Below are 15,423 nucleotides of genomic sequence, written 5' to 3' on the forward strand. Positions count from 1 at the left end.
ATTGAGGGAACTCAGAAAATTGCATTAAATGTCAATTTTTGAAACTGCAAAGTACTTATGCTTAAAACGTATACTTACATGTTTACGAAGTTCTTGGGTTTGAAACATAAAAAGGATATTTATTTTTCTATATTGGTCTTGGATTTATTCCCCGAGTGTGTGTTTCATTTATTCCCTCTCAGTACAACAAATGCTTAGCACTACCATCTGGTAAGGGTAACTGCTCGCCCGCACCACCACAAACAGAGCATTATTCCTATCTACTTTTGCCTCTGCAATATCACATGGGGATCAACTGGACTCTCTGCACAGTGTATTTCATTTTAGTGCACTATAGAGAGCCAGCTTCCTACAGTTATATAATGAAAAATGCAGCAGTCTGTGTAACAGCATTAGGATGCCCACAGCCCTCACCTCAGAAGCCTACAGTGCAGCCTTCAGGATGACTCCCTCAATGAAGATATTCCTCTCTTTTAATTAACAGTGCAAGCACTAGCTCGTAAGTGGTGCAAACCTGATGAGAGTTCTGTGTTTCCATGGCATGAGCAAGAGAGCATGCAGAGACAGTGCAGTGAGAACTGTACCAATATAGGGAACAATCTCGGTAAGGGAAACAAGTTTCTCTGCATCCTGTAAATGAATGGACTATGTAACAAAACATTAGCAGATAAAAGGCTTCCACAACAAAACCTTATATCAAACATCACAAGTAAGCAAACTGTTGAAACAAAACAGAAATCAAAACACATTAATGTGTTATGTAAAGCTGCGCTATGTAACCCAAGGAGGATCACAGGTTATGGCGGAAAGAGTCAGTGGGCTACATGTCAATCTGTGACATTACTACCTCCTCCAAATTAGGAAATATATGTGGTCTGGTCAAGCTTGACTAAAGCGTGTTTCAATTCATCAGAAACTGACCATCTGGAGTAAACCATAACTAAGTGCAGGTTCTTAAAACATGCATTGCATTGACATTGGGCTTTTGGTGTCTCTAGTGTCTTAATCAGCAAGAAATAAGACACAGTATTCAAAGCTATGTTTGAGTATGTAGCAGCATTAGCTGAGTAGTATATATAAGGGGTGGCATTTAACAATGGACTCTGGAATTACATACAAAGAAACCATAAGAAAACATAAGAATAGGCAGAATGAAGTGGCGTATACGAAAGATGGGACCAGTAAATAAAGTAGAAACAATGGATAGGATGTAGATGATGGTCAAGTGAGAAGAACAAGTTACTTACCTTTGGTTAACATTATGTGGTAAAGACAAAATCTATAGATACCCAAGCAACAAGATCCCCGCCGGTGGGCCACAGACAAACAGGGGTACAGGAAGCCTGAGCTCCACTCACGACGAAAAGCATCTCCGAGCAAAAGCCGCCTTGGAAACTCAAGCATGCAAAACAGCTGACACTGCATGTTCTCTTTGGAGGCGAATAGATCGTGCCAAGACTCTCCCCACTCCTGAAAGGGACCTTGCACCACCTCCGAATGGAGACACCACTCGTGATCCGCTAGGCAATGGTGTCTGAGATTGTCTGCCTTGGGTTCAGCAAACCTGCCTGGTGTTCAACCGCCAGGGATCTGCCCTCCTGCTCTGACCATGTCCAGAGACACATAGGGTCCACGACTCCACCACGCTTGCTGCAGTACCACATGGCAGTGGTTTTGTCTGTGAACATCTGCAATAGTTGTCCCTTGATGGGAAGGAAGGCTTTCAATGCCAGTTGGATCCCTCGGAGCTCCGGCAGATTGATGTGGAGTCAGTAGTCCTCCAGAGACCAGAGTCCTCTGATTTCCACCTGTTAGAAATGGGGTTTTTGGTTGGCAGTCAGGTTACCCCCTGTCCAAGCAAAAGCCCTCACTCTAGTCAGGGTAAGTCACACACAATCCAAGATTATCCTGTGCCCACCCTCTGGTAGCTTGGCACGAGCAGTCAGGCTTAACTTAGAAGGCAATGTGTAAAGTATTTGTGCAATAAATCATACAATACCACCATATAGCACCACAAAAATACACCACACAGTGTTTAGAAAAATATAGAATATTTATCAGGATAATTGTAGGTCAAAAGAATAAAGTTGCAATGGGAAATTGTAGAGATATCACTGAAAAGTGATATAAAGTGTCTTAAGTCTTTCAAGCACAAGTACCTGGTTTGGAGTGGAAAAATCTCCTCCGAGGGCCACAAAGGAAGAGGTGCATGGAAAAAGGGTGTGTGCGTCGATTTCTCCCCAGCAACACACGGACTTGCGTCGTTATTTTCCATGCGGGGAAGTCGTGCGTCATTTTCCGGCGCGCGGACAGTCTCTTTCTGTGGGTCGCGGGGATTACCAGATGTCCCGGGTCTGTGCGTGGATTTTCCTGCTTGTTTTCCGGCTGCGCGTCGTTCTGCGGGGCTGCGCGTCGAAATTACGATCTCACGGCAGGCGTCGCGTCGATTTCTCCTCTAGAGGTCGGGCGGCGTTGTCCTTGCGAAGCCGTGTGTCGGATTTCCGGTCGTCCCAAGAGCGTCGCGTCGATCAGCGTCGGTGTGCAGCGTTTTTCTCGCCGCGGTACAAGCTGTGCGTCGAAATTTTCGGCGCACGGAGCGTCCAAGTGAAAAAGAGAAGTCTTTTTGGTCCTGAGACTTCAGGAAACAGGCGGCAAGCTCTATCCAAGCCCTTGGAGAGCACTTTCACAGCCAGACAAGAGTTCAGCAAGGAAGCAGGCCAACAGCAAGGCAGCAGTCCTTTGTAGAAAGCAGACAGGTGAGTCCTTTGAGCAGCCAGGCAGTTCTTCTTGGTAGGATGTAGTTTCTGGTTCAGGTTTCTTCTCCAGTAAGTGTCTGATGAGGTAGGGCAGAGGCCCTGTTTTATACCCAAATGTGCCTTTGAAGTGGGGGAGCCTTCAAAGAGTGGCTAAGAAGTGCACCAGGTCCCCTTTCAGTTCAATCCTGTCTGCCAGGGTCCCAGTAGGGGGTGTGGCAGTCCTTTGTGTGAGAGCAGGCCCTCCACCCTCCCAGCCCAGGAAGACCCATTCAAAATGCAGATGTATGCAAGTGAGGCTGAGTACCCTGTGTTTGGGGTGTGTCTGAGTGAATGCACAAGGAGCTGTCAACCAAGCCCAGCCAGACGTGGATTGTAAGGCACTGAAAGATTTAAGTGCAAAGAAATGCTCACTTTCTAAAAGTGGCATTTCTAGAATAGTAATATTAAATCCAACTTCACCAGTCAGCAGGATTTTATATTACCATTCTGGCCATACTAAATATGACCTTCCTACTCCTTTCAGATCAGCAGCTACCAATTCAATACTGTATGAGGGCAGCCCCAATCTTAACCTATGAAGGGAGCAGGCCTCACAGTAGTGCAATAACGAATTTAGGAGTTTTACACTACCAGGACATGTAAACTACACAGGTACATGTCCTGCCTTTCACTCACACAGCACCCTGCTCTAGGGGTTACCTAGGGCACACATCAGAGGTGACTTATATGTGGAGAAAGGGGAGTTTTAGGCTTGGCAAGTACTTTTAAATGCCAAGTCGAGGTGACAGTGAAACTGCACACACAGGCCTTGCAATGGCAGGCCCGAGACAAGGAAAAAAGGGGCTACTTAAGTGGGTGGCACAACTAGTGCTGCAGGCCCACTAGTAGCATTTAATCTACCGGCCCTATGCACACAGAGTGCACATTACTAGGGACTTATAAGTAAATTAATAGTCCAATCAGGCATGATTCAAGGTTACCATGTTTTAAGGGAGAGAGCATATGCACTTTAGCACTGGTTAGCAGTGGTAAAGTGCGCAGAGTCTAAAAGCCAGCAAAAACAGTGTCCAAAAAGTGGAGGGAGGCAGGCAAAAAGTTAGGGGTGACTACCCTAAGGCTGTCAGGTCTAACACCACCTTTCCCAGATGGCCGCCCCATCCCAGAAGTGACCCATTTGTCACTACGGTGAGCTCTGTTTGGCCATCTAGGGGAGATTCTCCTGATGCTGCGCCCACTGAAACGTCAGGTCCCACTGCAGAAGCCACATATGCCTTTCGGCATGAGTCACGAGCAGGATGCAGGAGGCCATGAGGCCCAGCAGCCGCAGTCATTCTCACTGAAACCCAGGATAGATGCTGAAACATCGGTATCATAGCCTGAATATTCTGGACTCATTGCTCAGAAGGAGCGGTCCAAAACTACACTGTATCCAGAACAGCTCAGATGAAAGGGAGTATCTAAGAGGGAGTCAGGTATGACTTTGGCACACTGATGGTGAACTCGAGCGAATGCAGGAGATCTGCGGTAGTCTGGAGGTGGGAGACGACAACCTGGGGCAAACTCGCCTTCAAAAGCCAGTTGTCAAGATAGGGGAAGACTGGCACCCCTGATGTCTGCAGATGAGCTGCGACCACTGCCATCACCTTGAGGAAAAGGTGAGGGGTGCTGGTAAGGCAAAAGGGTAGCAAGGTGAACTGAAAGTGCTCGTGTCCTACCATAAACTGCAGGTAACGCTTGTGGGCGGGCAGGATGGGAATAGGAAAATACATGTTCTGCAAGTCCAATGCTACCATCCAGTCTCCTTGGTCTAGGGTAGACAACACCTGAGTGAAAGTGAGCATCTTGAATTTCTTCTTTTTGATGAAGAGATTGAGGGTTCTAAGGTCCAGGATAGGCCAAAGACCTTTGTTCTTTTTGGGCATCAGAAAGTTGCGGAAATAGCAACCACTGCCTACTTCTGATATTGGACCCTCTCTTTAGCTCCCTTAGCCAAGAGAGCCACGACTTCCACCCGGGGTAAGCTCAAATGATCCTCCGTAAGCCAATCGCGTGGTGGTGGAATAGGAACAGAGGATTCAAAGGGAAGGGAGTAGTTACTTTGAATAATCTGCAAGACCCATTTGTCCAATGTAATGGACTGCTAGTGGTGGAGATGAGGTTTGTTTCTCCCACCAACTGGGAATCCATGGTCAGGGCTTGGAGGCTGCAGCTGCCAGAGGTGAGTGGTTGCGGCTGACCTCTGGCTACTTGACCGGCATAGTCATAGTGCACCACGTCCACGCAAAGCTTGGGTAGCTTGCGACAGTAGAGGCCCAGGGACTTGGTCATAGTCCATGAGTCCTTAAATCGCTCCACCATACAGTCTGCCTTCTCTCAGAAGAGACGTGTCCGATCGAAGGGCATGTCCATAAGGTTTGCCTGGACAAACCCTGATAAACCAGAGGTTCACAGCCAGGCTTGACGGCGAAGCGCCACCGTCAATGAACTCACTCTTCCCAGCGAGGAAGTCATTTTCAAACCACACCTGATGGTGAACGTCACTGTATCTCTCCCGTCCTATGGGACCTGTGGCAGCACTTTTGGAACTGTGCCCCACAATGTATGGGATTAAGGGCCTGTAAGAAAGTACCCTCTTTTTTGGCATGGTTACTCACATTTTCTGCCTGTTGTCAGTGTGTTTGACTGTGTTCACTGGGAAACTGCTAACCCGTTAAACTTAGTTACTTGAACCACATACACCCCACATTTGGCATACTGGTGCCCCCATGTAAGTCCCTAGTATATGGTACCCAGGGCATTGAGGTACCTGGGGACCCCCCCATGGGCTGCAGCATGTATTACGTCACCCATGTGAACACAGTAAAACACACTGACAACAGACAGAAAATGTGAGTAACCATGCCAAAAAAGAGGGTACTTTCTTACAGGCCCTTAATGAAAGGATGAAGAATAACAAAAAAAAAAAGAACAGTATTGGTAAAGAGTTAACAAAGAAAACCAAGAACAGATGCACTGCACCTAAATTAACATATTCAATTCATGCGAGTATGTCTATGTAACTGAAACCAGTATCAATGTAATAACACATAGTAAAACCTGCAGAGAGTTTCTCATTTAGAATAAAAACAATCTAATTAAGAACAACCCTCATTGTCTGCACAATAATGTAACTGGGTATAGACGATGGGGGACTCCTTTATCCCAAGGACTGGTCATGGACCAACGTGCCAAAGTGTAGATTCCCCTCCCATAGCCTAAGTTCTGAAAACAGGACCTGCAACATACTAATCGTTTTTCAGGAGGATCTATCGTGATCCAGCAAAGAAGTGGAGCTCGCGCTTATGGACAGAATAAAGTTCAACACTGAAGGAGCTCATCTTCAGCGCCAGCGTCTCCAACGACACAACAGTATGCAACTATGACGACGTCTAAACTGATTCCAGAGATTCCAAATGCAACAATTTGTTTTCTAAGTCAGTATTGTGAAGCAAATATGCAAGTTAAAAAATCTGTGCAAATAAGCCTTTTGTGAATCAGACGCCGACAAAAGATTCACAAAAGATCCATAAAGTTGGAGTAAAAGTGTGTCAAAGTCAAGTGAAACTGGAGGTGATACTTTGTACACAATTCTAGTGCATTACAGGGAGGATGAGGAAAGTTAGGCTGTGAATACTTCCAAGTCAGGCTTAGCTTCGGAAGTGGAAATTCTCCCCAGCACGCGCTATGCTGCATGCCAGAGGGAAAAGAAAAAGATTGCACACTAAAATATGTTACAGTCACCAAATGGGATTGGCTGAGAATATTAAAAAACAGAGGCGATGTCTCTAGCAAATGAAGCTGCCAATCACACTCTGAAGGGATCTTTCTTATGATCCCTTCAGGAAGGGAGGCCCCCTCAGGGAAAATCATGGGGTGAACAAACATTGTGGTTTGACATCTTTAGTGGCACTGCACTTTTTTATTTATATGCAACTGAACTTTTCATATTAACTGGAAGCATTACTGAACTGCCTTGTGTCTAGTAAGGAGGAGTAGGTGATGTTGGGAGCAATGCCAGACACCCACCCCCTTGTGAAGGTTTGCAGAATGAGGCCACTGCACTAGAAATCCAGATACTCGTGTTGTAACAGTGCCAAACTCACTCCTCAGTATACAAGAACCCTGGTATCGATCTCTGATCAACTATGTACGAAAAGATAAAAAAACACGACCAAGGTCTACGCTTTGGACGGTATCCCGATTCCCAATTCAAGCATCCATACTTAGAGCCAAATTGCTCGATATTTAATTTGAAAAAAAACATACCAATCGGGTCTTTGAGTTTTGCAACAAAAATAATTGTGGCAACTATCTTTTTGTTTATTATTTTTAACATATAAAGCTTTTTTGAAGCCATAACTGCATTTTGATTTGGAGAGTTTTTGTTTATGTTTACCACATCAACGTTAAAAACACAGAAAAAGAAAAAACGGCCAATTCCATCGGATTATTTATTTTGTCTACTCCTTTAACAGGTTAAATGATTCTTGTGTGTCCAAAAATGCCATGAAACCTTTTACTGTTGTTTCATCAAATGTGAAACTGTGTCATACGTTGCTCTTCTCAATATACCTTTTATGGTTGGCAGCCAGAGCTATCAGGTGCTGGCATTTTACTACTATGTAAGCTTTTAATAGCGCTGGCCATTTCCTTGTCTGACACCGTGAGCCCTAGATCAGCGCGTTCCTCCAAGACTCTGGCAGCAGCAACAGTTAATTTAAAAATAAATTTTAAAAAATTCAATGTATTTCTTCTCTATCACACTGCAATTTTTCCTTAGAAGGCTACAACACAAAAGCAGAAAGCTGTCTGTAAAGCATCAGAAAATTCTACTTCAATTCCAGTTTTGGATCTTCAATCCCAACCTCTTCTTGAGCAGCTTTGTTTGAATTCGATAGGCAAAAATGTTCCTGTTGTTATAGCCCTCTTCATAGATAGAGTCAGGGTTTACATTAAGTGGATTTAAAAAGCTACTTCTTCAAACATAAACCTAACCACAAGTTAAATGGCTTCCTGTCTGTCTGGTTAAGTGGCATCTTTTAATTTATATATTCCTGCTGTTGTCGGTGTTCAAAGGACACTTGAGGAACATATTCAACTTTAATAACTACTTTATAAAATCCCACACCCCACCAGTACCTTGTGGTATTTCATTACTCTCAAGAATCTCAAAAGTACCCTCTCACAATTGCTGTCCAACAGTAATCAGTTGAAATGCAACCTTAAAACAATGGACCTCTCAACAGGGTATCAAATACAAATATTATCTTGCCTGGGGCATGCTCTGAAAAAAAATCCTAGTGGCATTTTCTGCTGTGACTTTAAGGCGTATGATATTTAAAATAAGTGTGGCCTTGAGTGCTGTACTTTTAAGTTGCATAAATAGCTCCTTCTCTTGACAGTGCAGATACCCACTCCCCCTCTCCACACCCCTCAGCCTGGATTTCTTGATGGTCTTGCAACTTCCCTTATCAGCCTGGGATCTTGCCCAAAATCTATCCTGAGGAGCTATGTCTCGGTATAAGTGGAACGGCCCAATGTCTATGTGTGACCTTTAAGTACAACAACACATCAGGCTTATCTGTATCAGCCCAAGCCATATCCTCCTGGTGTTGGTCTGTGGACACATGTTCTAAACTAGAAGTTCCTGCAGGACCAAACGGGTGAAATGCTCAAGTCCAGCCAGTAGTGTTTGGCAAACGTGTTCAGGGATGCCCATGTTGCTGCCTGACAGATGGCCAAGGCTAAGACTCCAAGAGCAAACACCGTGGTCACAGCTTTTCCTCTGGTGGAATGGACTCGTAAGCCCTTAGGAGGCTGCTATTTAGCCAGAGTGTAGCTGATTTTTATACAGAGAATGATCCAGCACAAAATGGTTTGTTTCTGTACTGCCCGACCTTTCTTTGCGTGCAAGTAACCCAAACATAGCTGGTCATCTACCCAGAACTCATTTGTGCGGTTAAGGTAGAACGATAACGCTCTTTTTGGGTCCAGTCGATGGAGTCGCTCCTCTTCCTTATGGGGATGCAGAGGAGCAATGAGGTAGGTAGGTTGACAGTCTGTCCCAAATGAAATGGGATCACCACCTTTGGGAGAAAAGAGGCACAGGTGCAAAGCACCACTTTGTTAGGAAACACTGAGATATGGAGGCTTGGATGACAAGGCCTGCAGCTCACTCACCCTCTGGGCAGATGTTATGGCCACCAGAAGGCTGTGTTGATGGTGAGCATACTGTGGGGACAGTTGTGAAGTGGCTCAAACGGAGCCCACATGAGGTACGTGAGAACAAGGTTCAGGTTCCACTGAGGCATAATAAAGGGAGAAGGGGGAAACATATGTACGAGCCCTTTTAGAAACCTATTTACAATAAGGAACTTAAACGACGAGGGTTTGTGAGGCAGTAGCAGAAAAGTGGATAAAGCAGACTGCTAGCCCTTAAGTGTGCCTAGGGCAGGGCCCTGCTGGGCGAGAGACAGAATGAAAAGAAGAACATCAGAGAGAGAAGCAGAAAGAGTATCTAAAGACTTCTCTGTACAATATTTTACAGATCTTTGCCAGGGGCAGGCGTATACCGTTTTCATGGAGGAATGCCTGACTGCCAAAATAACAATACAGGCTTCAGGAGGAAGGTCAAAGGATATCAACAGCCGCCGCTCAAACTCCATGCATGAAGGCTCAGAGTTGACAGGCTCGGGTGGAGAACCCTCCCCTGTTGCTGCGACATAAGATCGTCCTGAAGGGGCAGCCTGATCGGAGGATCGATGCTCATTTTCAGAAGCTCAGGATACCAGACTCCCTGTGCCCAGTCCAGAGCCACAAGGATTACTTGGGCCCAGTCATTCTTGATCTTTTTGAGAATGCTGGGCAGGTGTGGAAGGGTCGAACACAGTACAGCAGGCCTGAGAGCCGCTCGTGATGAAAGGCGTTGCAAAGCAATGCCACCTTGGAAACTGCAACGCGCAGTCCTGTGGACATTGCGCATTCTCTTGAGAAGCGAACATATCTAACCAAGGCACTCCCCACTGCTGAAAGATTCCTTGCGCCACCTCCGAGTGCAGACACCACTCGTGATCTGTTAGGCATCAACGGCTGAGTTTGTCCGTCCCTGGCGTTCAGAGAACCTGCCAGGTGTTGAACCACCAGGAATATGCCCTGCTGTTCCAGCCATGTCCAGAGACGCAGGGCCTCTAGACAGAGTGCCCACAACCCCACCCCGCCCTGTTTTTTGCAGTACCAGATGGCAGATGTATTATCCATGAACATTTGCACTAGCTTTCCCTTGACAGAGGGAAGAAATGCCTTCAAAGCTAATACGCAGACAGCTCATCACATCAGCAAAAATAAACTACTACACCGTCAATGAAGCCACCAAAATAGGGCAGCATTTCCACACCAAGCATGCTCACAGGACAAAAAGGAACATATGTACCTTTTTTTGGGACCTTGGAAAGAGAGGGCTCCGGTGTCTCAGGCGAAGTGGTATCTGCTCCATCTTCGACAAGTTGAATCTAGGGGTAGAAAAAATATTGTTAAAGTGCAGTCCTTACATGGTCACAGACGAGGTAATTCAGTCGTGAGGAGCTGCAAGGTCTTACTTTGTTTCAGATTCTCTGCCCCAACATAGTGAAATATGACTGCTAATGCTCAGCACCTCTGAGGGGCACCTGGCTTCCGCTAACTAAGTAATCAAAATAAGCACACCCATGGTGCCATGTTTCATGCTGCACTTAGTAGCAATAAGAGGACATTGGAAAAGCGAGATAGAGAGGACATAGAACATGTTAGAAAAGATAAATGCTATTAATTACAGGATTTATTTTAGTGCCAAGCCTTTTGCACACCTAAAGACTTGCAGTTTTAGGAACTGCAGTATTACCAAATTAATATATAAATAATTGTATGGATTTCAAAATATAGTTGGAGTCCAAAAATGCTTTCAGTTAAATTGCATTCGTACAAAAAAGAACGTAGAAGTAGCATGAAAATGTGAATTAGTGATGACATGTCACTTTGAAATATAGCAGTAAACATGCATGCTTCAACATAGGACTCATCTAAGAAGTTAATTTTATTATAACTGTATTTATACAGCGCTTATTATCCCTGACCGGTTGCACATAGCATACACAGATGCAGGGTGGGCTAGCAAGAGGGAATCCTAAAGATGGAGTGAGTGTCATGTGGTAAAGGGCTCGAAGACCAGAGATGTGCCGTGCCACTTAGTCCCCTTCACATGTATTCTGCTGTGCACACAAAGTGTGGGCAGTCAATGAGTACATTTCATTTCAGATGAGCCTTAACTCTAGTAATAATTGTATGGCAAATTTACTTAAAGTAGACTTTAAGCAGATATTTTTGCCAATGTACAGTTTATGGCTGTGGAGCTACTTTAAAAAAATACAGTACAAATTAATTAACCTTCAGGTGAGCTTAAGCAGATTGCATGATGTAATCAGCACCTCACACGCAGACATATGTGTGATCATCTGAATGCATTTGCAGCAGTTGTCTTTCTTTGCGGTGGTCTCTGTAATGAGAATGAGAGCTTCTGGTGAAGGCTTTATGCATAGTTACTGGAGGAAATAACGAGGGAGGTAGTCACCAGGAGCTTCTGTGGGAATCCCAGATGCTGGAAAGCTGTCTTAGGGTGGTCCTGGTGTTAAAGGGGCTGCTCATCACTTGGTGTACATGGGGTACCAGGGAAAGGTTGATCTGAGACCAAGCATTTTTCTTCAGAAAGTCGCAACTCTGAGTGAATGCTGCTCTTTCTGTTTTTCAAGGAACAGGCTATTCGATAGTGGTTTGTAACTAGCCAGGTCTGCCTGAACAAGGCTGTTATTTTTGTTGCATGTTCATCTGCAGGATACATAGGGAGAGGTCTTCTGCTCTTTGCTGGGCGTGCAGAATTTGTAGCCAGGAGGAGGATGTTCTTGGTTTGTGGCGGTCAGTGGTTGAAAGTGAGCCTACAGGTTCTTAGCCTTGAACAGCTCATGGTATTACAAAGCTGAGAGCTGCTTGAAGGAAAAAAATATCAGACGTCTCAGACGGCCTTTTCCTATCTGAATTGGTTGCAGAGGGCTGTAAACCAAGCAACTTGTAGGCTAGTAAATTATAGCAACTTAGCATTGGCAACTTGGTGGTCTTCTATAGAAATACAGAAATTGAGGAGCAATTGCTGTGAGGCTCTCCATTTAAAAAAAAAAAAAAAAATCTCCATATTCGCTTTCCATATATAAAGAAACAAACAACAACATTTATACCAACTCCTAACGGTGCTGATAAGTCACATATTGTCTGGCAACGATACTTCATCCATATTACACATCAGTAGCGCAGCTTTGCATTACATTTGGTAACAATTGTGTGCTAGGTTTTTCCATTTTGCCAATCCTTCATATTCAGAGTATGAGCTGCACAGACGGATAGCCATCCACCATGGACTCCGAATCCAGCAAATCTTTAAGGGAAACACTTCGCCTAGGAGATTGCGTCTTATGCTATGGAGCCGAAGTTCATACCAGTGAGCCGCACATTCGTGGATGGGGCATTAGTTGGCCACCAGTATTTGGCAGTATCTCCCTATTACAAAGCCAATAGTCATCAACATTTTAGCTCCCTTATGACCATTCTATTTTCCATATGCCCAGTATAGCTACTTTGGGGTTTTTGTCAATAGCATTCCTATAACAATTTCTAGCAAATTATATGTTCAAGACCAGTAAGCTTTTTGATGCAATATTCAGAAACTATGTAAAGAAGGTACCCTTGACTGTTTTTTATTTCAAACAAATTTGGGCTTTCAAGCATATAAGAAACTCTGGAAATATTTAAAATGGATGAGGTGCAGACGGCTCAAACTTAACACTTGTCTGGCCACTGTCATCTGCTTCACTGCAACCTAGATCCTGCTCCCATTTCTCCTCAAGAATGTTCCAGGGGTCTGACACAGTCACCACCAGAGCTCTGTGGATTCTGGAATTACATGCCCCTTTAGACTTCGCAATTGCTATCCTAAACTCAAAACTCAAGTCTGGTTGTAGCCCCGCAGTGCACGTCTAATTTGTAAACGGTGAAAGTACTGGGATTAAGAAGCTCTAATTTTGTTGCTAGTTGGATGAATGCTTCAATATTGCTTGAATCCCAGACCTTCCCATGTTTTTTTTAAATCACTGTTGTATCCAAGTATGAAAGCCCACTGGTTTGGGGACTCTGGACAACCAAGTATCCTGTCATATGGGAGTTTCCTTTGGTAATCTCACATGCAATCAGACATGATTATTTAAAACCAGATGCCTACACTCCAATTGTATCTTAGTAATGGGGGAAGGGATTCAGTGCCGGATTTACTTTTTACCCCCTACAACTGTGCCACCAGATCAGGAATTCCCAGAGTGCCTATTCCCAGTATCACCATGGGATAAGATCTATAAAAAGCCAATCATTTAAGGGGAGCAGCTAGGCCACCCAATAACATAATGTTGTATCAGTGAACCAGTCTGTCAATATATGGGGCTTATTCACATTTATTGAAGGCAACCTTCAGAGGCCCATCTGCCTTCAGGTAGCTCATCAAGAACGGTTGCAGTGTAGTAAAGGAATTAGTAGGGAGTGAGTACAGATAATTTTGGAGTATGTACAATAACTCTGGTACAGCAATAATTTTAAACAAGGCACCACTCCCCATTACTGGCAGGGGTAATTTGCTCCACACCTCCAAATGCTTAAAGCATTCAGTTAAAATTGAAGACCGATACCAACACCACTGGCAAATAATTTCTAATGCCAGGGCCTGTGCTGGCTCCAATAACTCAATCATGCCAAGTCTCTAAAACTCCTACACACCCTGAAAGTAGGGTAAGTCACCAACAGTGAAAGAAAATGCCTTTCATGTGACCACTCAGATGTGAATAAATACAACTCATGATTGTTATTAGACTTCTAGTTATGAGCATAGATTGACAGAGCAACACAATTGAGCACATTCTTCTTTTCGTACAGGAGAGCACTCATGAGATATAAGATTTGAGCACATAAGTCTTGATCTTAAAGTTGACTGCTCATCCCCCTGATCTACCACACACTACTGGACCACCAGAATCCGATACATAATTGTGATACAAGCAAAAGCAATGCACTCAAAAGATTAACCTCATTCCTTGAGGACTGCGCTCAGGTGATGAAGACTCAAATATCCTACCAGTTCACATGCAGTAGGAGAGGTTAATGCTTATAATACAGGTTGTGCGTATCAATGCCTATGTGATATGCAGATCTGTTGTCTTTTTCATTATATTGTTGCATTTACACAGCATTTTGTTTTACTTAGCTTCCCTCTGCAGCACTTTTTATGGTGCGTGATCCTGAAATAAATGTACAAGACAACAAGCAAGAGTGTGTGTGTTTTGACAGTGTTCTACTGCAAGCATAATGCATCTTAGCAGCGGTCAGTAGGAGGTTGAGCTGAGGGGACAGTTATGCTTCTGGTGAGTCCTCCTGGAGGGACTGCCCACTTCTACATGAAGCCGCGTGTCTCCTTCAACATTTAAATAAAGATGCACTTTTCCACCTCTAAGTCTATGGAGTTTTTCTAATGCTACATTGTTTAATGACTCAACACTTGTATAGGGAGCAAACAGAAGAACATACTAAATACAGATATTCTGATGTACTCCAAAGTAACAGCAAAGGGGTATGCTGTCTTAGTCTAACCTAGGGCTGAATATCCTGCAACAATGTAAACTCCTGTTCAATTCATTGGATTTGGTATCTGGCACAAAACTGAAGACATTACAATTTTTGGGAGATACATATAGGACACACACTCCTCTCCCCCACAACTCCCAAAGCCAAATAACCGTTATCACTCTTTAAAACCATGTTTAATTCGGTCTCAAGCCTCAGTCTAATATTCAGAACTCCCTTGCTGTTCAGCTAGGTACACGCTATGTAATACCATACTTACATAAATAAATACACGGGTGTCACTGCTTTGTGTTGTAAGAATTGTACTATTACTTATGCAGAAATATGGTTTTCACGGGCCCTGTGCCAACTGAGACACATTTTCATGGTGAACAAAACTACAACAGTGCTATAGTTGGAGGTGGGATTGTGGATGTATTTGTCAAAGCTAAATATAAGAAAGTTATGTAAGGTATAACCCAGCTTAGCCTCAAGACAACTCCAACAATGTTTAGTTAATCTTTAAGGGATAACAGAAATCAAATCTGTGGTTTGAACTGATTTTTCCCCTTTCTTAGTCATCTTTATCATTTGTATCTTTGCATAAAAAGAAAAGTAATAATTCGATGAATTAGCTAATATACAGTCTAATGTTTAAGCAGGGTCCAGACTTTTCTTTTTTTTTTTTTACAGATTAATTTTTATTAAGGATTGTTTTTATTGCTGGTTTAAACTGCATCTGCCTATTTTGTTGCTTATGGTAAAACAAAAACACAGGCTGAAACGAATTTCGAAAAATCTACGTGACCACTCCCTATGGTGAGTCATTTTTTATGAGGTTGCACTATTTATAGAAACTACTGGACCCTTCTGGCAAGTTGTAGGAGGTTGGACTGGCTTGTAGTGAGCACCAAGGGGTACTTACACCTTGCACCAGGCCCAGGTA

General features: G+C 43.9%; 1 protein-coding gene across 11 annotated transcripts in view; it reads right to left on the bottom strand.

Annotated features, from left to right (window-relative positions):
- Nucleotides 1–15,423, bottom strand: part of DCTN1 (dynactin subunit 1) — a 394,031-nt gene that overhangs the window by 206,262 nt on the left and 172,346 nt on the right. For 9 of the 11 annotated variants that reach the window (XM_069207920.1, XM_069207653.1, XM_069207629.1 and 6 more), the window contains exon 3: nt 10,225–10,303. In XM_069207920.1, the coding sequence (XP_069064021.1) occupies nt 10,225–10,303 (79 nt within the window). Of the gene's footprint in view, nt 1–10,224; nt 10,304–15,423 lie in introns of those variants that run through there. The other 2 variants (XM_069208321.1, XM_069208237.1) reach the window with 2 other exon arrangements.

Source organism: Pleurodeles waltl, chromosome 1_1, assembly GCF_031143425.1.
Source record: "Pleurodeles waltl isolate 20211129_DDA chromosome 1_1, aPleWal1.hap1.20221129, whole genome shotgun sequence".
NCBI lineage: Eukaryota > Metazoa > Chordata > Amphibia > Caudata > Salamandridae > Pleurodeles > Pleurodeles waltl.